At 36.6% G+C, this 23,000-nt stretch overlaps 1 protein-coding gene across 3 annotated transcripts in view; it reads right to left on the bottom strand.

Moving 5' to 3' along the window:
* Snx4 (sorting nexin 4) overlaps positions 1-22,719 on the bottom strand; it is a 59,524-nt gene extending 36,805 nt beyond the window's left edge. For 2 of the 3 annotated variants that reach the window (XM_020184184.2, XM_074073354.1), the window contains exons 1-6: positions 22,543-22,719; positions 10,233-10,354; positions 8,905-9,040; positions 8,681-8,830; positions 7,652-7,699; positions 1,650-1,705 (exon numbers count right to left, since the gene is read on the bottom strand). In XM_020184184.2, the coding sequence (XP_020039773.1) occupies positions 1,650-1,705; positions 7,652-7,699; positions 8,681-8,830; positions 8,905-9,040; positions 10,233-10,354; positions 22,543-22,683 (653 nt within the window). In that variant the 5' untranslated portion in view covers positions 22,684-22,719. Of the gene's footprint in view, positions 1-1,649; positions 1,706-7,651; positions 7,700-8,680; positions 8,831-8,904; positions 9,041-10,232; positions 10,355-13,267; positions 13,353-22,542 lie in introns of all 3 variants that reach the window. The other variant, XM_074073355.1, reaches the window with a different exon arrangement.
* Positions 22,720-23,000: the final 281 nt, after the last annotated feature.

The raw sequence follows: 23,000 nt of genomic DNA on the forward strand, positions 1-23,000 counted from the left end.
ACAATGACTTGCAATTTTAGTTCTTAATCTAAAGAACACCTCTTATGCATGGTGCATGTCCTTACCATACTTATAAACACTTCAATGGGACCTTAAATACATTTACTAAATGAAAGAAGCCAATCTGAAAGGCTATTTACTATGTAATATGACATTGTTAAAGAGGAAAAAAAAAAATACCTATGGAAACAAAAAGCTTAGTGGTTGCCGGAGTTGGAATAAGGAAGGGATTAACAAGTAGAGCACAGAGATCTTTTAAGACAGCAAAATTCTTCTGTAAAATACTACAATAGTGCTTATATGTTATTCCAAACCCACAGAATGTGCAGCAAGACCGAACTCTAATACAAACGATGAACTTTGAGTAATAACACTGTCAACCGTAGGTTCACTGATTGTAACAAATACAGTACTCTGAAATGGGATGTAGACAGTGGGAGAAGGTGTGAGGGAGAAGAGATAAGAGAGGTATGTGGGAACTCTATACATTCACTCATTTCTGCTGTGAACCTAAAACTGCTTTTAAAAAATAAAGTCCACTATAAAATGAAATAAAATAATTACCATCACAACTTCCAAATTACCAAAACTTTAAAATAGTCACTTATGCTTGGTGTGGTGGCTCACAACTATAATCCCAGCACAAAGGAGGAGGATTGTGAGTTTTGAAACAGAGAGACTCTGTCTCAAAAACAAACGAACATTTATATTCAAAGTTTATATTAAAAATAAGAGGGGTTGGGGGTATAGCTCAGTGGTAGAGTACTTGCCTAGCATGTAAGAAGCCCTGGGTTCCATCCCCAGCACCAGGGAAAAAACATAATCTAGTTTAAAAGTCAGAGATGACAGGTCATCAAAATATGCACACTTAGCCTTTATTTGATAAGAATTTTTTTACTACTGAGAAATTCATGCTGAAGGACTTACTTGAGAAATTCTAACAGATCTCATAAACTTCTCTGAAAACAGAGAAGCCTCAAGTCTAAGCACATTTCTAACTAAAAACTCCTCTAGCTGAAAAACTGCCAGGTTAAAGGACCATATAATGAAGAGCCTAAACTCTCCACCAAACTTAAGCAAATGAGCAAAACAAAAAAAAATATCTAAGTCTTACCCTAAGGAATCGTTTCTGACTACACAGGCTTCCTTTAATATAGAAATGTTCTCACAAGCAACAAACTGACACTAATGAAGCCAAGTACTTTAATGAAAATACATCTCTATGAAATCATTATGCTGGTATGCATTATCTATCAAGTTTTCTTGGCATAATAGACAGATTACTCTTAAATATATAATATGTAATTTTCTTAAACTCTGTACATATTTGATAAGCAAAGTCAAACAAGGAAAACTACATGAAATTAAAATTACTTTTCTCATTTTTCTGATACACTCAACATTTAATGAATCCTTCTAGAAAAAAAGCAATAGTTTAATTTTCTAAAATTTCAGATACTTACAACCTTAAGCTAAATTAAGTTACTGATTTCAAAACAGTTTTAGACTTTCAAAGGATTTCACTAAATGTGAGTTACTATTTAAAATATTTAGCAAATAAAGTGCATACATTCAGAAATGAAAAATTAAATAGATTGATAGGCACCATTCAAAACAACATTGTAACTGTTATTAAAACAAAACCTTACTTGTCTGGGTTTTTCACTCTGAATGTTGCATTAAGCGCTTTTAACCTGGAGTCTGCCTGGAAAAAATAATTTGTTCACTTAATACAATTACATTTCAGGGTATAAAATTCAAACAGTTTTACTTTCCCTTTAGAGTTAAGATGCTCAAGTACAATTTTCTTCATATCAAACACATTAAACACACCTAAAAAGAACAGCTTTGTATTTCTTTTGAGAACACTACACAAACATGTTATAACTAAATACATAGCACTCAATGATTCTACAGTAAAACAACTACAAACACCAGTACACTAGTAGGCATATAGTTGTGCATTATTATAATTCAGAATAAGTTATGGGAAAAAAGTCATTTTCCTTTTCTTTAAACTAAGAAAAGCAATGATTTGCATCTATAAGCTAAATAAAACTACTGCTTTAGATACTATGCACTACTGAGGGTTCTCTGAGGGAATCCAAACCAAGTATGTCTTGGTTTTCCTATCAATATTTCAGAAAAAAATGGAAAAAACCTTCATTAGAGTAATATTACACTAAAAAAAAAAAGCAAGCTGCCAATCCAACTTAGCTGACATCAAATTACTTTCTAGTTAGCAGAAAATGTATAAAATAATACTTCTCCTTAACATTTTTACTCATTTCTAGATAATAGTCTTTGCGATAAACATTACATGAAATGTATACTTAACATCCAAATCCTACCCTAAGTTCTCATTTAAAAGAAAAGAAAAAGCCAACCAAATAACTTTTCTACCCAAAGTACAGGAATTACAGCATTCATTATAAAGGTAGCTCAATCAGTAATCAATTTCAAAATATAGTTTAGTTTTTAAAATACCCATAATCTTGAAAATTTTACATTATTCCAACTTTCAACCCACATTTACAAACACTCTCAATTAACATAATATATAAAGCAAACCAAAAACACTACTAGGACTTCCCAGATTACTTGGCTAAGAAAATAAAAACAAATGTAACCAATATGCCTCTCCACAAACCCAGGCTTCTACAACTCCAGCTTACTTTATCACTAATTCTAGGTGATTCTCTTATTTCTCAAACTGATATTTCACCCATTCTCGACCTTTATCAAGGACAAATAAGGCTAATCCATGTGAACTTTCTTGCAGATAAAAGCACCTATGAATTTAAGGCACATACAATACTAATATCACTGAACACCCAAAGAGTTCAAATATTAATGATTTTAGTTGAAATTACATAAAAACAGAAGTTTTCATTTGTATCTTTTCTCAAATCTCATACTTTTTAATACTACCAATATATTTCACTTACTTATATCATCACCAATTTACCAATTTATAAGCCATATAAACATATAAGGTAATCATCTTCATCTTTGCTCACCAAACACATTCTGTCAGGTTAGGTCCATTACCACACCCAACTCAATCTGCTCATTATTTCACAAGATTTCACATAAAGGGAAACTGACTAAAATGTCACCAAAGCAGAAACTTTCCCCAAAGCTGAATCTCTGAAAAATTACCTGGGCTATTCCAAATCAACCATTCACCTATATCAGATTCTCCATCAAATACTTAAAAGATGTCCCCTTACCTAGGATTGTTTCATGACACCCTATTCTATTGCCTTTGAAACAGTATTACCTGTACCTGAAATCACCTTGCTTACTTGTTTCTTGGCTGTCTGTTTCAATGTAAGAGCCATAAAAAAGCACAATGTGAATGGTGGCCCTGGAGTTGCACAAAGGCTGCTATGACAATACTTTTATCTGCTTTGTTTACCTGGCCTAGTAAGTACTTTCTCTTATACTGCTCTTCTTTGGCCTCTGAGGCTGACTCACTGCAGGTCTCAGCTCAATGCTATCTCTTGGAGGGAGTGACCATGTGATCATTATGCCCAAACAGTCCTGCTTTATGCCCTTTGTCTTAGTCTTATTTCTAATAGTACCTCTTTTTACTCTCAAAAGGGTTGGTTTGGACAGTAAATTTTATGGACACTAATCTTAAAGTAACTCCTAAAAAATAATCCTTACTGTCATATGAACAATGATGATGCTTTATTTTCTGTATGCCACTTATGATTATTTTAAAGTATCTTTTATTGAAATGATAATTTAATGTCTTTAACCACTAAGTTATACACACTATTAATAAACATGGAATTTATTAATGTTTCTAGCTCATTCTTCACTGTATCCACAATACTCAGAAGAGTACTTCCCTCTCTGCAGTCACCCAACATTTAGAATTTCCACACTGGCTGTCTTGGAGTTCCTACACAACAGAAAGATCCTAAGGGCCCAGCCCTTGGCTCTGGCAGTCCCTGCTTCATGCAAGAAAAAACAGCGTTCCAGAATCTTCTGAGTTAGCCTATGTTCACTTTGGGGGCATGTGGAAGATGTGTAGTCTCCCGAGTTAGCTGAGTTAAAACAATGTTACCTTGACTAAACTAATTTATATGTTCATTACATATAAATAAATTCTACGGATTTATTCTCTGCTCTCCTTTCACTGAATTAAGTAGCATGAGTATATAAATGTTTAAAAATGAATAAATTCTTTCCTCTCCTTTCATTGAAGGTAAGTAGCATGAGTATATAAATGTTTAAAAATGAAGGAATGTCAACAATCAGCAATGATAAAAAAAAATTGGTTGCTCATGCTTCTATTAAATAGAGCGCCGATGAAAAGAAATGAAATTTTGTAATTATTTTGCTGGGTATAACACTGTAAAAAGACAAGAAAATCTAATCAAGTCAAAACTATAGATTACATTAAACTGAGCCTAGAAAAAAGGAAAATTAAAAGAAAGCTGGAATTTATCAATTAGAGGATGACAATCTGACAGCCAAGGTCAACTATTCTTATAGGATATAAATATTTGATCTGATTCACAGAAATACAGCTTTTGACATTTCTTTTACCAACCATCTTTGGATGCATTAGCTACATAATGAATATGTAAAAAAAGGCAGTAATATAGATGGTAATTAAGAAAGGCTTTGAGTCAAACAAGCCTAGAGTTGGATTCAACTCCGTCATCTGTAACTATGTGACACTGGTAATGTCACTTTCTACAGTTACTCATTTAAAAAATGGAAATACTAACTAACCTCAAAAGTACTAGGCAATACTCAGCAAAATAAGACAGTACAATTACAATTACATAATAAGCATTTATGATAGTCATGCTATCTGGAAAAGAAACTCACTGCTGCAGATTCTAAAGAAGTTTGGTTTTCCTTTTTTACCACCTCAGACAATCTTTCTGAAATGACTGGCGGGGAGTATACCTCAGTGGTAGAGCACATGCTCTGCATATGTTCAAGGCCCTGGATTCAATTCCAAGCACCAAAAGGCAAAAATAAATTAATTAATGAATAAACAAACAAATATTTTCCTCAACATCATCTCTATCACCTTACAGCAACAGTTGTCAAATTTTAGGCCATAAAGGGAATCAGAATGTCTGGGATCGCTTGTTTTGAAGAAAGCATCTTGACAACTGAGCTGAATGCAGTTCATTGGGCACACACTGAATTTAGAGAACTCGGCAAGCATAAGTCCACTTTTTCTTGGGTAGGGGAGATTACACAGATATATAGGTCTCATGCCAAATGCACCTATATCTGTGGTGTCTCACCTCATACCTATGCTCCCTCCTTCTTTTTGCTTCAGGCTCAGCTGTCAATGACACTATTGTTGAAGTATGCCTGTCTCTAGTGGTACTCATTTTTTAGATCTTTTTAATTTTTTGCTAAAATATGTTGTAGCCTAGAGAATAGATAGTTAAGTTTATCTGAATAACAATGATAAAATTAAGTGGGGCCTATCTAAGAAGAACAAAGTATTTCAAAAAGTTTAGTAGTTGGCCACATTACATTTCATTTGAACATTTCAGAAGTCAGTTTTGCTTAAATCTCAGCTTCCAACTGTGATCACATTATTGGTCACTGCCAAACACATGACCCCCAGACAAGTGAAACATGATACTATATATACATGTCTGTGCATATACATGGGAAACCTCATACATATGCATGTATGTACATATATATTTATGTGAGGTTGTCTAACAAGTTCCCATTTCTTGATGGAAGGAAGGACTTAATACAAGAAACACCATAACAAAATAAGGGATAAAGTAAAATATATCAGTTCCTGAATTCTCTCCATAAATTTTATTGCTGGCCCATTTAATTGTAAGTCTGAACTTTTGAATTATTAATACTATATATTAAGTATTTCCTTTCAAATACTTTATAAAAGTGAAACCCAGGTTTTTAACCAGAAGGCTACCCAAATACAAAGCATTACATCTAAACACTTATATAGCCCTAAACATAAGATTCAAACACCCTGTAAATAGTATATTCTTCAATAGGGAGAAACTCAAGTGTTTTCTCAAGGTCACCAAAGTCACGGCCCAAAACTGAGTTTAAGGACAAAGTACAAATAATTAAAGTGATTAAACTAATGACTAAATCAATGACTAAAAAAAACTTAAACTTCCTATTACATAAAAAAAATTCACCAAAAATAATTGTATTTTAGTTCTACTTTTCTTTATCAATAGCTTTTAACATATCTTTGAATATTTCTCAGAAATTAAAAACCCTAACAAAAAATAAAGCATTTTTTAAAGTTTTATTTCAAACCCATCCATAAACTAAAATACCAACACTCCCTCTGAGTGTCATAAAGTGATGAATTATAATCAATAAAACTCTATATTTTTTTCATGTGCATCTACCAACAAAATACTTAACAAATTAGAATCACTTTGTGATAGAATTTGAAAACTGATTATGTTTTCTGTGCAGGAAATTTTCTCTTTCTAGCTTATTTTATACTAAATTTCAAATACCTATATGCCAATGCATAAAGCTCTAGATGTTTTTTAAATTACTAAACAGATTTTGATCTTCTTGCCTGGACCTACTGTATTGAGGTTTTAGTATTATGTTATCATGTGAATCATTTATCAGCTTAGACTGCATCCAAGTTGAGTATCTCTTACCTAAATACTTGTTAAATACTTGTTCAAAAGTGTTAAAGAGCTTGGAGGCTCTTTTTTTGATTTTGTGATATTTTCATAGACTAATAAAACTAATAAAAGTTGAGCTTCCTTCGAATCCGAAAAAAATCTCTAAAAATCTGAAATCCAAAATACTCCTAAATCCAAAATTTTCTGAGAGATACTGCCCAAAAAGGTTCAGATTTTGAAGCATTTAGGATTTCAGATTTTTAGCTTAGAGTGCTCAACCTGTACTATATAAATTTATATTATAATTGTCTATCCAACTACTCAGTTTATACCAGAGATAAAAATGTTTTAAAAGTTTGCAATAGCCCACGTTAGATTGCTTTGGTAAAGATCTGGAAAGCAAGTGAGTTCAGTAGCTATCTCACCACTACTACACTTCTCAATTTTTCGGTAACAATCTTACTTCTAAACACTAATTTTAATGACTACATTTGCAAAGCTGTACAAAAACTAAATAAGTCTGTATCACTAACAGATGCTATTTCAATGTGACTCCTGAGTCCATTTCAAACTGGTGACCATGTCCCAGAAGAAGCATGACCAAGGACTCTCTTTTAGTCCCTAAGGCTGGAAAACCCAAACTTGGGTCTTGAGAAATATCTGTCATTTCTGACAGAGTGAGCAACTGTGGGAGGCAGGGGTACAAATGAAATGGTAGGGACAGAGGGAATTAAAAATGTAAAAGTACTACCACACTGTGAGATGAGCCTGTATATAAATTATTACTTCCAAAGGCTTTTTCCTAATAGAATACATTTGTTCATTATAATCCAACTAGTAACTAAAATTACACAAATGAAAAGTGAATTGCAGTTTTTCTTTGAAAACCTTACCAATGATTTTAGATGTAAAGCTGATTTTCAACATTTACTCATTCAAAAAGATACAAAATACCCAGTAAGTCCACAGTACCTGCTGGGAATTCTAAAGGAGCATGGCAAACTACTTCACACAAGTATTCTTACCTTCAGTTGAAATCCAGTTTCATTCACAGTCTCCTTCCAGTTACCTTCCTAAAAATTAAAGTTAACTTTAGAAATCATCACTATAAAGCAAAACGGCCCATATACACTTTTCCACATTAAATAAACTGAATACCTACCATTCCATTCTTTTTTCAAGAGATGGAAGAGAGTGGTTAAAAAATTCTTTTCACTTCAAAATTAAAAATGCCAATGTGGATTCCAAAAAACTAATCAAACACGGGCTTCAAAAACTAAACACTTAATTTTTGGCAGTACTGGGGTTTGAACTCAGGGCCTCTATCAACCTGAGTCACACCTCCAGTCCTTTTTGCTTCAGGTCTTTTCTGGATAGGGTCTTCTTGCTTTATTTCCCTGACTGTCCTCAAACTGTGATCCTCCTGATCTCTGTCTCCTGAGTAGCTGGAATTATAGAGGTATGAGATATCACACCCAGCCTGAAGACTTAATTTTTGTATCTTTTAAATAATACCAGAATTACAGCCTTAGTATCAAGTATAAAACTGTTTAGCCAAAAGAATGATATAATCCAGTAATTTGAAATACAAAACCAAACCAAATAAAACACAACAAATTACATATAAAAAGCTGCTCCAAAAGGATCTTTAAGAAAAAGTATTTTGTCATTCTTACTCTAGAGACAACCTCCTGTCTGTCTATTGAAAGTGTATTCCTTTCCTGCCAGGCACCAGGGGCTCACGCCTATAATCCTAGCTACTCAGGAGGCAGAGATCAGGAGGATCGCAGTTCGCAGCCAGCATGGGCATATAGTTCTGTGAGACCCTATCTCAAAAAAACCCTTCACTAAAAAGGGCTGGTGGTGTGGCTCAAGGTATAGGCCCTGAGTTCAAGCCCCAATACTGCAAAAAAAAAAAAAAAAAAGTGTATTCCTTTCTTAATAAACTTTTCTATTGTTGTCACTATTTAAAAGAATAAGCTTTCTATGTTTAAGAGAAAAAAAATTCTAAATTCACGTGAGTATTTTTAGAAAACTAATTAAAAGAAAAGTACCTGTGTTAAAAACAAATAGAAGATTTTGTCTCTACAAAGGATGGGATGTGAAGCAACTCTCAAGAGGAAGTTTTCTAAACCAATCCGTCGTCGCTCCACAAAATCCGGATCCATGTTGTCAGCAGAGAGTTTGTGCCAAACAAATTCTGCCTAGGTAAACAAAACAATCATTAAGACTAGTCTCAATGCTGAACACTTCTAAATGACTGCCATTGGCTTCTTACCCGTTTTTCTGGTAGAGGTGGCACAACAATATGTGGATAGTAAACTAAAAGGTAGTTTCTCAACAACTCAAACTCGCTGTATCGCCTCCACAGTGAGTCTGTTAAGACACTCTGACCATCAGTATGCTCAACTGACCTGAAAAGGAATGGAGGGACATTTCTATTTCTTATTAGAAATAAAAATACATACACAACCTACTTTAAAATCTATACCTGTGTTTACTGAATGCTCGTGAACCAGGCACTGAATAGGAACTTTCAAGTGATTTCTGTGAGACAGGGATTTGCTATGGCCGTTTTACAGAGGAGGAGGCAGCTGCACAGTATATGCTCTGCCTGTCATCACAGTACCTGTGGGTGCAGCACTGAGGTCCACCTCACTCCAAAGCTCACACACCTAAGTACTTCCCTTCTGTTAGAAAAAACCTATTGGAACTTAACAGACAGTTGTATAAGGAATATTCTAAAAGCCTCAATGTAGGATAACTGACTTTACAATATGATAAAAATTTGGCTACTTAGTGTTTTATTAAATAAAAAGTATTTTAAACTTCACTACAGCTACAATGAGAGAACACTCTCAATGAGAAAACAACAAAACACAAAACACCCAAAACTTAAATTCAGGTTACAAATAAATCAGATGAATCTGGAATCTGAATACCAGGAGATATCCACAAGAGCAAACTATTAGCTAATTCTAAAATGGCTGGGAAGAGAGAGCAAAAAAAAAAAAAGAAAAGAAAACCACCTCTGTCATATTTTTAATTATAAAGAGCTGACAGGCAACACCATGTTTCAATTTACAGTTGGGATAAAGTTAGGGTAAATCATACAAAGGATATTTTAAAGTGTTTTGATTACTGAGGATGTCTGCTACCATCAACACTGCTAGAAAGCATAAGTTTTTAAAACATTATCAAGATCTTATTTTCTAATTATTTGCTTGTCAAGAACTTATTTGCCCACCAAAAAATGCATATACATCCACAATCAAAAGCCACTGATGCATTCCTACATACATTTATTTATTTATTTACTTATTTACTTATTGATTGATTGCCGTATTGGCATTTGAACTCAGGGCCCCAGGCTTGCTAGTCAGGTGCTCTACCACCTGAGATACTCTGCCAGTCCTCCTACCTAAAGACATATTCTCATGCCTATTTTAAGAGTCAATCACTTATGAACAGGAATACGCACACAAAACCTGAGGGAATTAAAAAACAGTGGCAGACTTATTCAATCTGTCTACTAAACTACACTACAGACAACAGCTACCAGAAAAAGCTTTCTACCTAAACCTAAGCCTAATTCTCATTACATACCTTGTTTCAATGAGGTAAGCAGTATAAGTTTCTTGCATATTCATGGCATTTCTTCCAGTTCGCTTTTCTGCTTCTGAAATACTGATCTCTATCTTCTTCAACCAGAAGTTATTTTCTGTCATCTGGACAAAAATAAATGGAACAACAACAACAACAAAAAAAAACCCTCTAAGACAGTATTGATAAATGAGGGTAATAGGAGTGGTAGATATGATCAAAGTACATTTATAGGCATGTATGAAAATGTTATAATGAAATCCATTATTTTATACAATAAATATACACTAAGAAAAAGATGGTATTGAAACCAACAGCTGTTTTGATAAACCCATTATCAGTACATATAGTTCTTATATTTCTTGTATTGCCAGGGGCGACTAAATGACAACAAATGGCAACCATTCTTTATAAACATCCTGTAGTACATTAACTGTTTCAGAGATATTTTAATAATTACTATACATGTAATTACTGAAATTTAGACATTTCATGTAAGTGACCAAGAATAAATCTATATAGAAATGCATAAGGGGGGGTGAAGGGTGGTGCCACAAACAATGTATACACATGTAAGTAAATGTAAAAACAATAAAATAAAAGGAGAAAGATTAAAAAAAAAAGAAAAAGTCAGGCTGGTGGTGTAGCTCTGTGGTAGAGCATTTGTCTAGCATGTGTGAAGCCCTGGGATTAATCCTAGCCCTGAAAAAAAATGTCTAAGATACATTATATGAGGATTCTGAGAAGATGGTGGAATGGGAAGCACCAAGAATCTCTCTCTAGACAACAAACGTACTGGTAGACTCTGTCCGATGTTATTTGGGAACTCTGGGGTCTGAAGAAGGCTTGGATGACAATGTGTGGCTTACAGATCACTTTCAACTCTTAGCACAGCGGCAGTTACCTCACACCCATGTGCAGTGTTCCTGGAGTAACCAGCGCACAGCTTGTAGGAGCTAGGGTGGGCAGGAAGGACCCTGTCCTCCAAATACCAAGGACTTGTCCTCTGATTATTGATGGCTGCTTTCTAATAACAGAGGCAGAAAAAATAGATGGTGGCCATTGTTGCTGTATCTCCCTTAAGGGTGCAAGCCTCTCACCCTAGGCTAAAGTGACTTTCAAGGGACTTAAAGGGCCAGAACCCCCAAGCCGTGCTTTTTTGCTTTCTTTCATTTTTGTATTTTCTCCCTCTTGAAAGCCAAATGCTAAAAATCTGGAAATTTAAAAATAATTAGAAATATAAGGAAAATTTGAAAATGACCACATTTTCTAATTTCTAATGCTCAGGAAAGACCTAAGAGACTCTAAGTTTACACCTCAGACTGATCTTTGGTGCAGAAACAGCCTACAATAACCAAAAAATTCAAATGTAGTAACAAACCCATGAAACCCCGGGGTAGGAACAGAATCTGATTTCTTCAGTTACCACTAAGTCAAATATCCTTTTCAACAACAGCAAAAATCAAAAGACGTGCAAAGATAAGGAAAATATGGCCCAAAGGAAAAATAAATAAATAAATAAACAGAAACTGTCCCTGAGGGCTGAGGGTATGGCTCAAAAAAAACCTAAAACTTAAAAAAAGCCAACTATTCCTGAAAAAGACCTGATGGGAGATCTACTAGAGAAAGTCTTTAAAACAACTATGTTCACCAGCCATGGTAGCTCATGTCTATAGTCCCAGCTACTTGGGAGGTGGACATTAGGAGGATCATGGTTTTAGGCCAGCCCAGGCACAAAGTTAGTGAGATCCCATTTCAACCAATAGCGGGGTGTGGCGGCACAAACCTGTCATTCCAGCTATATTAGAGGAATAAATAGGAGGATTACAGTCCAGGCCAGCCCAGGCAAAAAAATGTAAGACTCTATTCGAAAAGTAACTAAAGTAAAAAGGGCTGCAGGGCATGGCTCAAGTAGTAGAGCACCTGCCTAGCAAGTGTGAAGTCCTGAGTTCAAATCCAAGTACTGCAAAAAACAAACCAAAAAATTTATCTTAAAGATTTTCAAAGACTAAAGTGAGATGTGAAGGTCAAGAAAATGATGTATGAGCAAAATGGAAATATCAGTAGAGACAGAAAACATAAAAATCAGTAATAAATTCTAGCACTAAAAAGTACAGTAACTAAAATAAATAATACTAGAAAGATTCAAAGGAAGATCTGAAAAGGTACATGAAATAATCACCAAACTGGAAGACTGACAAAAAGAAATCATCAAGTCAAAGGAAAAGAAAGAACAAAAGATTAAAGGGAGCAGAGTATAGAGGACACCATCAAGCAGACCAACACATACAATGTGGCAATCTCAGAAGGAGACAGGGGAGAGGGAAAGGGAAGGAATCTCTGAGGAGATAAAGTCTAGAAACTTCACAAACTTGATTTCAAACAACATAAGAACAAAATCCAAGAAGCTGAAGAATGTCCAAGTAAGATGAGGTCACTGGGATACATGTCAATCAAACTTTTCAGAAACAGAATCTTGCAAGCACCAAGAAAGAAGCAGTGATCACAAAGAAGGAATCTTCCACTAATGAGATGATTAGTGGATTTATCATCAGAAACACTGGAGACTGGGGGTGGGGGAGAGGTGGCACAAACTATGTATATATATGTAAGTAAATGTAAAAATGATAAAAGGAGAAAAAAAGAAAAGAAACACTGGAGATTAAAGGCAATGGGCTGATGTACTAAAAACAAAACCAGCCAAGAATCCTGTATCTGGAATAAAGACATTCTCAGATAACCAAAAATGGAAAGCATTTGCTACCATTAGACTTGACCTATAGAAAATGCTCAGGAAGCCCTGCAAGGTTCTGTGAGACCCTATCTCAAAACCCTTCACAAAAATAGGGCCAGTGGAGTGGCTCAAGGTGAAGGCCCTGAGTTCAAGCTCCAGTATGGCAAAAAAAAAAAAAAAAGAGTGTAAGAGACTAATAGGTTAATAAAAATTATTAGTGTAAAAGCTAGCAACTTTGTAACTTTGGTTTCAACTCCACACTGTTTTACATACATACACATGTACATACATGCCTCAAACTCACAATTCTCCTGCTTCCACTTCCTTGAGTGCTGGGATTACAGGTGTTCCCCATTGTGCTGGGCTAGTTTCCTATATAATCTATGAGACTAAAGCATTTAAAAGAATTGTTAGTTTTGTTTTGGGGCAATAACAGTAAAGGACATAATTTAGTGACATTAATAATCAAATGGGCAAGCACAAAGCTACAAAAGAGCAAATGCTGCATGTTACTAAAGTTAAATAACATACAGAAATAAAAAGTATAAATTCAAATTAGAGTGTCATAACTTTAGGATGTTAAATGTAATTCCTATCATACATACAAAAGAAAATAGCCATAGAATACATACCTGTGGAAATGAAAAAATATTTAAACATTTCACTACAAGAAAATTACTAAATACAAGTGAAAACAGCAATGCAGGAAAAGAACAGGTGTAAGAAAACAAACAGCAAAATGACAGAAGTCTTTCATTATCAATAATTACTTTAAATGTAAATGGATTAAACTCTCCAATCAAAAGAAAACTAAGCAGAGCAAATAAAAAGTCATCAAATTTTATTCTGTATACAAAAGACACATTCTACAAAGACACAAGTAGACTGAAAGTGAATGGATGGAAAAAGATATTTCATGCTTGCCTAGCACACACAAGATCCTGGGTTTGATCCCAGCACTGAAAAAAGAAAAAATAAATGCCAGCTACATGTTGGCACTTCAGCACTTGGGAGGCTGAAGCAGGAGAATTGAGGCAGCTTAAGCTACACAGTGAGACAATGTCTCAAACTCCCCCTCAAAAAAGAGCTTATATAAAGAAGAACTAATATTAATCTTTCTTAAACTTTCCAAAAAAAGGGACGCTTCCTAATTCATTCTATGAGAAGGAGCATTACCCTTAAACCAACCCAAAAACGCTGTAAGAAAACTATAGACCATTATCGCTATGAACAAAAAATATCCAGACTTCTATTCCCAGCACCAAAAACAAGAAAAATATCCTCAGTAACAGAAAAACAAACAATGCCACTCAACAATGGGCACAGGAGTTGAACAGACATTTCTTCAAATTAGGTATACAAGCGGCCAATGAGCACATGAAAAGATATTCAATATTACTAGAACTTAGAGAAATGCAAATCAAAAATACTATGAAATATCACCTCACGTCCAGTAGAATGGGTACTATACAGAAAAACAAAACAAACACAGACTCTTAACACTAACCGTATTTAAAAAAAAACAAAACAAACTAAAGACCTGAAGCTATTAGAAGAAAACACAGAGAAAATGCTTCCCATTAGAATGGGCAAGATTTTCTTGGATGAGACACCAAAAGCACAGGAAACTAAAGTGAAAATTGACAAATGGGATGACATCAAACTACAAAGCTTTTGCACAGCAAAGGAAACAATCATCAAAGAGAAGAAACATGTATGCACATATGAATAATTAAAAAAATAATAAATAAATAAAAGAGAAGAAACAATCTAATCTACAGAATGGGAGAAAATATTTCCAAACTACACTTCTGATAATACCCAGAGGTTTATTCCAGAATTTACAAGGTATTCAATGGAAAAAAAAAATCCCAACCATAAAATAAACAATAGACCCAAATTGACATTTCCCAGAAGACATACAACTAGCCAACTGATATATGAAAAAATTTTGACCATTAAGTCAAAACCACAACGAGATAACACTTCACTCCAGTTAGAATGACTATTATCAAAAAAGACAAAAATAAGTTCTGATGAGGATATGAAGGGAACTCTTAACCACTATTGGTAAGGATGTATAGCCATTATAACAAATAGTATGGAGGTTCCTAAAAATATTTAAAAAATAGAGCTGGGCATGGTGGTACACAGCTGTAATCCCAGCTACTCAGAAGGTTGAGATAGGCGAATTATGGTCCAAGGTCGGCCTGGGCAAATGCAGGAAACCCTATATGAAAAATAAACTAAAACCAAAAGTACTGGGGGGATGTGACTCAAGTGGTACAGCACTCAACTAGCAAGTGCAAAGCCTTAAATTCAATCCCCAGTACCAGAAATAAAAAGAAAAAAAAAGTTAAAAATAAAACTACCTTATAATCCAGCAATCCCACAACTGGGTATGTATCCAAAGGAAATGAAGTCAGTATGTCAAAGAGACAGCTGCACTCCCAAATTACTGCAACACTATTCACGATAACCAAGAAATGGAATCAACCAGCATTATTCACAGTAGCTAAAATGAGGAAGTAACCCATGTGTCCATCAACAGAAAAATGAATTTAAAAAAACGTGATGGGGGTTGAGAGTAGCTCAGTGGTAGAGTGTATGCTTAGTATGTACAAGGCCCTGGGTTCAGTTACAGTACTACCAACAACAACAACAAAAAAAAGTTACAAAGGAATACTATTCAGCCTTAAGAAGGAAGGAAATTTGTATACATACTACAATGCAAATAAACCTTGAAAAGATTCATGATCACTGAAATAAGCCAGTCATAAAAAGACAAATACTATACAATCTTACTATATGAGGTACTTAGAATAGCAAAAATCGTAAGAGACAAAGTGAAATAGTGGTTGGCAGGGACTGGGGAAGGGAAATGGTTTAATGGGTGCAGACTTTCACTTTTGCAAGATGAAGGCAATTCTGGAGGTTGGCTACACAACAGTGTAAATGCAGTAGTACTTAATATGACTGAAATATATATATTTAAAAATGGTGAAGATACCATTTAAATTTTATTTCATGTATGCTTTAATACAATTTTTAAAGTTGGGAAAAAAGCTCCCATGTTATACAAAGTAATGATCCTGAATACTGACATCTAGTTTTTAGTTAAACTAAAATGAAATCTCGCTCTCTCAAAGCTAAAATAGCGTGTGAGTGTGTGTGTGTCTACCTGCATGCACTAAAAAGCAAGTTTTCAGCAGGAGGTGTACTTTTAAAAAAGAAGGGGTCATGAATCTACCCAAGTAGCTTCATGTAATTCTGTGTGATCATTGCTGAGCTTATCTTTTCTCTCCTTGGATCACTGTCAAAATTCAGAGGTAAGTCTGAAAAAAGGCACTACAAAAATTCAGGGCAGTTTGTGAGGGAGAGGTATAAGCCAAAGTGTGGGTACTGCAGATGATTAAAAAAACAAAAGTTACAATAAAAACATATAGTTAAACATAGAAAATTAAACCTATGCACTATTGAGGCCAGAAAGAGCTACGTGACAGTACAAAACCTGGAATCAGTCAGGAAAAAAAAATGATGCACTTAGGAAGCTCCCCCAAAATGTACAGGAAAATATACAGAAAGTAAGTATATTTATGTTCTAATAAAATGAGAGACAGAAGGAAACCATTTAAACAAAAGAAAGAAATTACAAAAGATGACTGATGGTATGGCTCAAGTGGTACAGCTCCCGCCTAGCAAGAATGAGGCCCTGAGTTCAATGCCCAGTACAAAAAAATTACAAAAGCATAAGGCACAAAACCCTCACTGATTGAGATATCCATATATAAATAACACTTTCTGACACACAGCCAAACATTTTGATTTACTATCATGTGTTCCAGTGAAAATTCTGAATTCTGAAAGCACATATTGTATTAAGAAAGAAAATTACCTCCTCAGCCAAAAGACTGTCCATGTGAGTCATGAATTTACCATCATTCTATCCAATAACAAAAGGAAAATAATAATAAAAGCACAAAATCCACTATAATAAAAATTAAAGAATGAAAACAGGCACACAACAATAATACCAGCAGGATTTGTAGATGATATAAAATTGCTTTTACTGTCAAAATTAATAGAGACAGTGGCAAGATTAACGTAACTGATATCATGATTGTTAATAGAACATGCTCAACAGACTGAGAAATGTGGCTTGGTGTCTGGCTGATGAGACCAGGGACAGGTTTTAAACAGAGATACTATTTGATACATGTTTTGAAAGTGGTCTCATCAGAACAGAAGACTACTAAAGAAAGTGAAGCTATACTCATATCCAAAGGAATAATGTCCTAAACATAGATGCTTGATGTTTGATTTGCTCATTGATTTAAGACTATACAAGGATCTAAAACCAGATAAATGTACGTCATATTGAAAAGGCTGATGAAAAACTTTATTTCCAATTCAGTAAGTGAAAAGGAACATGTTTCAAATGTTGCAAACAGTAAAAACAGCAAAAGCAAGCATAAAGCAGATTTGTTAGTTAGCTTTGTATTGCTGTGACAAAATACCTAAGAACTCAGTTTATAAGGAGGAAATTTTTATTTTGACTTATGATTTCAGAGGTTTCAGTTCATTGTCACTTGGCCATTATTTTGGGCCTGTGGCAGCACAGCCCATCAGAGAGAGGACCGTGGAACTTCACACAGAAGTTCTGGTAGAGGATCTTCACCTTATAGAAGCCAGGAAAAAAGGGAGGGGAGGAAAGGAGAGGGGCACACTACAATGCAGTATCTCCTTCAAGTGCATGTTCCCAGTGACCTAACTTCTTCCAACAAGGCCCCACCTCCTAAAAGTTCTACCACCTCCCAATAGCACCACAGCCTTGTGACCAAGCCTTTAACACGTGGACCTTTGGGGGAATATTCAAGATCCAAGCAATAGTGCAGGTAATAGTGATAAAAAGAACGTTAATTTCCAGCATTTGGGAGGCTGAGACAGAAGGATCTAAGTTTGATGTCAGCCTGGCTACATACATGGTGAGATCTTACGTCAAATGTTTTAAAAAAGAAATACACATTTACTGAATTTATTGAATATCTACACATCAATAATTAGGGATGCAATGATAATGGAGATTATGTGCCTAGGCTCAAATAGTTCATGGCTCACCTAGAAATCCTCAACGCCAGCAGTGCACTACGATCCATCCGTGGTGCTCTTTAAGATTAAAACCAAAAGGAATGCTAGCCTGAATTCAAGTTGAGTACCACTTACCTCAAGTGCCTAGGACAAGATGTTTAGAATCTTTTCAGATTTGGGGATATCTGCACATACATAATATATATGTATATTTGAGGGGACCCACATCTAAACATAAAATTCATTTATGTTTCATATTCATTTTATACATGTAATTTGAAGGTATAATACTGAATGCAATATTTTTACTGCAGCTGAGTTTTGAATGTGACCAGCCGCAGAGCTCTGGTGTGGAATTTTCCACTTCTGGTATCCTGTTGGCACTCAAAGAGTTTTAGATTTTGGAGCATTCCAGATTAAGAGTTTTTGGATTAGAACTGCTCAACCAGTGTATCAACTTTTAAGATTATAGAGTAAGGGTGTGGCTCAAGTGAAGGGCCTGCCTACAAAGTGTGAGGCCTTGAGCTCAAACCCCAGCACCAAAACAAATGAAAAACATGTAATTTATCATTACAGTGAAAATTACAGAAAAAAAATAAAATCAGAAGATAACAGGCCAAAACTACCCAAGCATACTAAGATATATGGAGATAACTCAAAATATATATATAAAGAAGGAAAAAACAAAGTAACGAAAATAAAAAAACTCTAGGCAGAAACCTAACACTGCAAGAAATCAAATTAATAAGAGGATGACGAACTGCCAAGGATAAAAAGGGAACTTCTAAGGATGACAGAAATGTTCTCAACTAGATTGTGGTAATTGTTGCACAACTCTGTAAATTTACTAAAAGTCACTGGATTATATATTTACAATGGATAAATTTTATAGTATATAAAGTGTACCTTGACAATACTAAGAAAAAACCTAAAATTCCATGAGCTTATACTGACATAAATAAATTACACAAATAAGTAGAAAGTATGATAAGGAACAAGGCATTTTTATGGTCTCAAAATATGTCCTACAAAATTAACTACAAATAGAAAAAGCAATTTTGTGTTGGAATTGTCTGGAAGAGAGCAATGAACCAAGTGATTGGAATACTGGTACAAATCAAAATTCTGTGTCAGCTGGGCACACTGGTACATGTCTGTAATCCTAGCTACTTAGGAGGTTTTCGTCAGGAAGATCACAAGTGTGAGGCGAGCCTGGGCAGCATAGTGAGACCACCTCAAAAAAAAAAAAAAAATCATGTGTGAAGTGAAAATTGCAATTAGAAGAACATGGAATCACTTCATGCTAAAGATGTACAACTTGGATCTAGTCATGAGAAAAAGTAAGGTAAACCCAAATTAAGGAAAATAAAACTGGTCTCTAATCTTTAAAAGGGTTAAAGTCACAAAAGTAAAAACTGAGAAACTTTTCCAGATTAAAGGAGAGCAAAGAATTCAGTAAAAGACTCTACTGACTCCTCTGCTTGAGGAACATGACTGGTGCAACTGGTGAAACACACAAAGGTTAGACAGTACTCATTTATCAATGTTATTTTCCTACTTTTGATGCTGGCACTTATTTGTCCTAGAAATCACACTGCAGGTTTTGGTGAAATGAGGCAACACCCTGTGGGCAATCTGCTCTCAAACAGTTGAGGGGAAATGGTTCTTTATATTCTGCTTAATGGTTTGAATATGAAATGTACTCCACAGGCTCATGTGTTGAATGCTTGTTTCCAGCTACTGGCACCATTTGGGAAGTTGAGGAAACTTTATGAGGTGGAGCCTAAGTGGAGGAAGCAGGTTATGGAGGAATACCTTTGAAGATTGTACCTGAACCCAGGTCCCTCTCTGACTCTACTTTCCGCCTGCCAGGAGGTACATCCTCCTGCATAAACTCCCACCACCATGATGTTCTGCCAAACAACTGTGAACCAAACCCTTTGAAACCTTAAGCCCCACCAAAGGCCCCCGAGGCCTCTGCCACCCCTTCTCCTCACCTTGTCGCACACACACAAAAAATCTTGAGTATGATTTAATCATCTGTTGCTTAACTAGTATATTTTGTAAGCATTATATTAAGCAACTTTCTGTTACTATAACAAAATGCCTGAGGCAGTCAACTTAAAAAGAGGAAAGTTTGTTTTGGCTAACAGTTTTGGAAGTTTTTAGGCCATGGCTGGCTGGCTCTGCTGTTTCTGGGCCTGTAGCAAGGCAGCATATCATGACTACGAGTGTGCAGTAGTGGAAAACTTCTCACCTCATGGTGGCTCAAATGGTAGAGAACCTGCCTAGCAAGCACAAGGCCTGAATTCAAATCCCGATACCAAAAAGAAAGAAAGAAAAAAAATTGTTTTAAGTTAAAATTCAACAATAAGAAAACACATCCTTTAAAAATAGGCACTGATTCGTTCCTGGGTTTCTGCAACGAAACAAAACAAAGAAGGCAAAACATCTTATAAGACACCTCACCAAATATATAGATGGCAAATAAATATACGAAAAGACCCTACACACCATTTGTCATCAGGGAAATGCAAATTAAAACGAGATACCACTATACACATACTAGAATGGCTCAAATCTGGAACACGCTGACAATATCAAATGTGACAAAGATGTGGTACAGCAACAACTCTCATTCACTGCAGGTGGGAAGACAAAATGGTACAGTCACTTTAAACAGTTTGACAAGCAGTTTCTTTCCTTTTTTTCTGCAGGACTGGGGTTTGAACTGTTTTGTGCTTGCAAAGCAGATGCTCTACTTCTTGAGCTGCACCTTTGGTATATTGTGTTCTGGTTATTTTGGAGATAAAGTCTAGCAAAACTATTTGCCCTAGCTGGCCTTGAACCGAGATTCTCCTCAGACTCCCAAGTAGCTAGGATTACAGACATGTGCCACTGGCACCCAGCTTGGCAGGCAGTTACTTACAAAAAATATATACTCTTTTCAAAAGATCCAGCAATGACATTCCTTGGTATTTACCCAAAGGAGTTGAAAACTTATTTCCATGAAAACCTATACATGGATGTTTACAGAAACTTTATTCATAATTGTCAAAACTTGGAAGTAACCAAAATGTCCTCTGTAGGTAAATGATTAAATAATCTGTGGTACATCCAGACAATGGGATGTTGTTCAACGCTTTAAAAATAAATTACCTATCAAGCACTGAAAAGACACAGAGGAACCTTAAAAGCAAAACCTAAATGAAAGATGCCAGTCTCAAAAGACTACATTCTATATGATTACAACTATATGAAATTCTGGAAAAGGCAAAACTACTCCGGAAACAGTAAAAAATTAATAGTTGTCGGGGGATGGGGAGAGAGATGAGCAGGTAGAACAAAGGATTTTTAGGACTCTGAAAATATTTTGTGTGATACTACTATGGTGGATATATGTCACTATATATTTTTCTAAACTCACAGAATGTTAAGCACCAAGTGTGAACCCTAATTATAAACTATGGACTTTGGGTGATGATGACGTGTCAAGGTCGGCTTATCAACTGAAACACGTTCCACTCTGATGGGAGACGATGATGCCGGAAGCTATACATGTGTGAGGAGAGGGATTACATGGGAAATCTCTGCATCTTCCTCTCAGTTTTGCTGCGAACCTAAAACTGTTGTAAACATAAAGCTTTTAACAACCCCTGTGTTGAAGTTCCTGGTTAGCTGGTCTCTAAACTTGAAGTTAAGAGTCTTTCTAGTTACATTCAGCTAGCAACTGTTAAATTTTCTTTATTCATCGATCAAAAGGATGGGCAGTTTAATATTAGCACTAACACATGTTCCAAAGTGGGGGGGTGGGGGGGGCGGGAAGCAGCAAAATGTCTGGCCGAGCCCTGCACACTAATGGAGACTGCGCAGGGTGGCCTGACATGGAGACCTACACTGAGCTTCTGAAATGCTGATGTACAAATCCTGCGTTTCACGTAAAGACACAAGAATGAAAGCACTTGTTTCACTGTAAGATGATACATTTTCCTCAAGCAAGTGAAAAGTCACTAATTACCAAAGGGGTTTCCAAAGCAGTGTCTCCAATGGGACATTCGGCCCTTACCCCAAGTAAAGAAATAGAGCCAAATGAGTTTAATAAGGGTTTCTTCATTTGTACCTTTTCCGCAGTTTCCCTCTTACGACCCCAGACTTGCTCCTCGCCCGAATCTCCCACGACCCGGTCTCCCCAGCGTCCTTCCCCTGGCGCAGAACTCCGGGCGATGCGACAGTGACACTGCCCCTCCTCAGCCGGGCGCGACCCCAGGCCCGCAGGAAGCCCGGCTCTTGGGGCCCCAACGCCTGGCGCTAGCCCCCCCCTCCGCCCCCGGACCCCCCACTTTCCACTGGGCCTCTCGCACACGCGCCTGTGGCCTCCTTTCCACCCGCTCCCCTCACTCGGGGCCACCCAGGCGGAGCCCACCAGCCCAGCCGCCCGGCCCACTAGGCCCCACCATAGGCCCCGAGGCCTCTGCCGCCCCTTCTCCTCACCGTGTCGCCTCCGGAGCCCACTTCTCGGGCCCCTTCCGCTTCCTCACTGGCCGCAGCCTCCAGCCCAGCGTCCAGGTGGCCCAGCGGCTCAACAGGCGCAGGCTGCAGCTGCCTCTCCGGGTCCGAAGGTGCCTTCTCCATAGCTGCAGTTCGGCGCGGAGTACGCAATGCGCCTGCGCCGCCGCCCCGCCCTCGGACGCCCCGCCCCTCCGCCGCGAATGCCCCGCCCTCCTCCCACGATCGCCCCGCCCCTCTGTCCTCTCCCGCAGCAGAGACCCTGTGGGGTTGGAGCACTGCCGGGCTTAGGCAGTCAGAGCTGGAGGCGCAGCTGGGGATCGTGGAGGCAAAGGCGGCCTGCGGAGGAACTGGACAGTATGGGAACCATTCAGATTGGTGATCGCCTAAAGAAAATGTGAAATAGAAAGAAATTGGAGGCTGGGGTCCAACCATTTCCCTCT

The sequence above is a fragment of the Castor canadensis genome, chromosome 5 (genome assembly GCF_047511655.1).
Source record: "Castor canadensis chromosome 5, mCasCan1.hap1v2, whole genome shotgun sequence".
Lineage (NCBI taxonomy): Eukaryota > Metazoa > Chordata > Mammalia > Rodentia > Castoridae > Castor > Castor canadensis.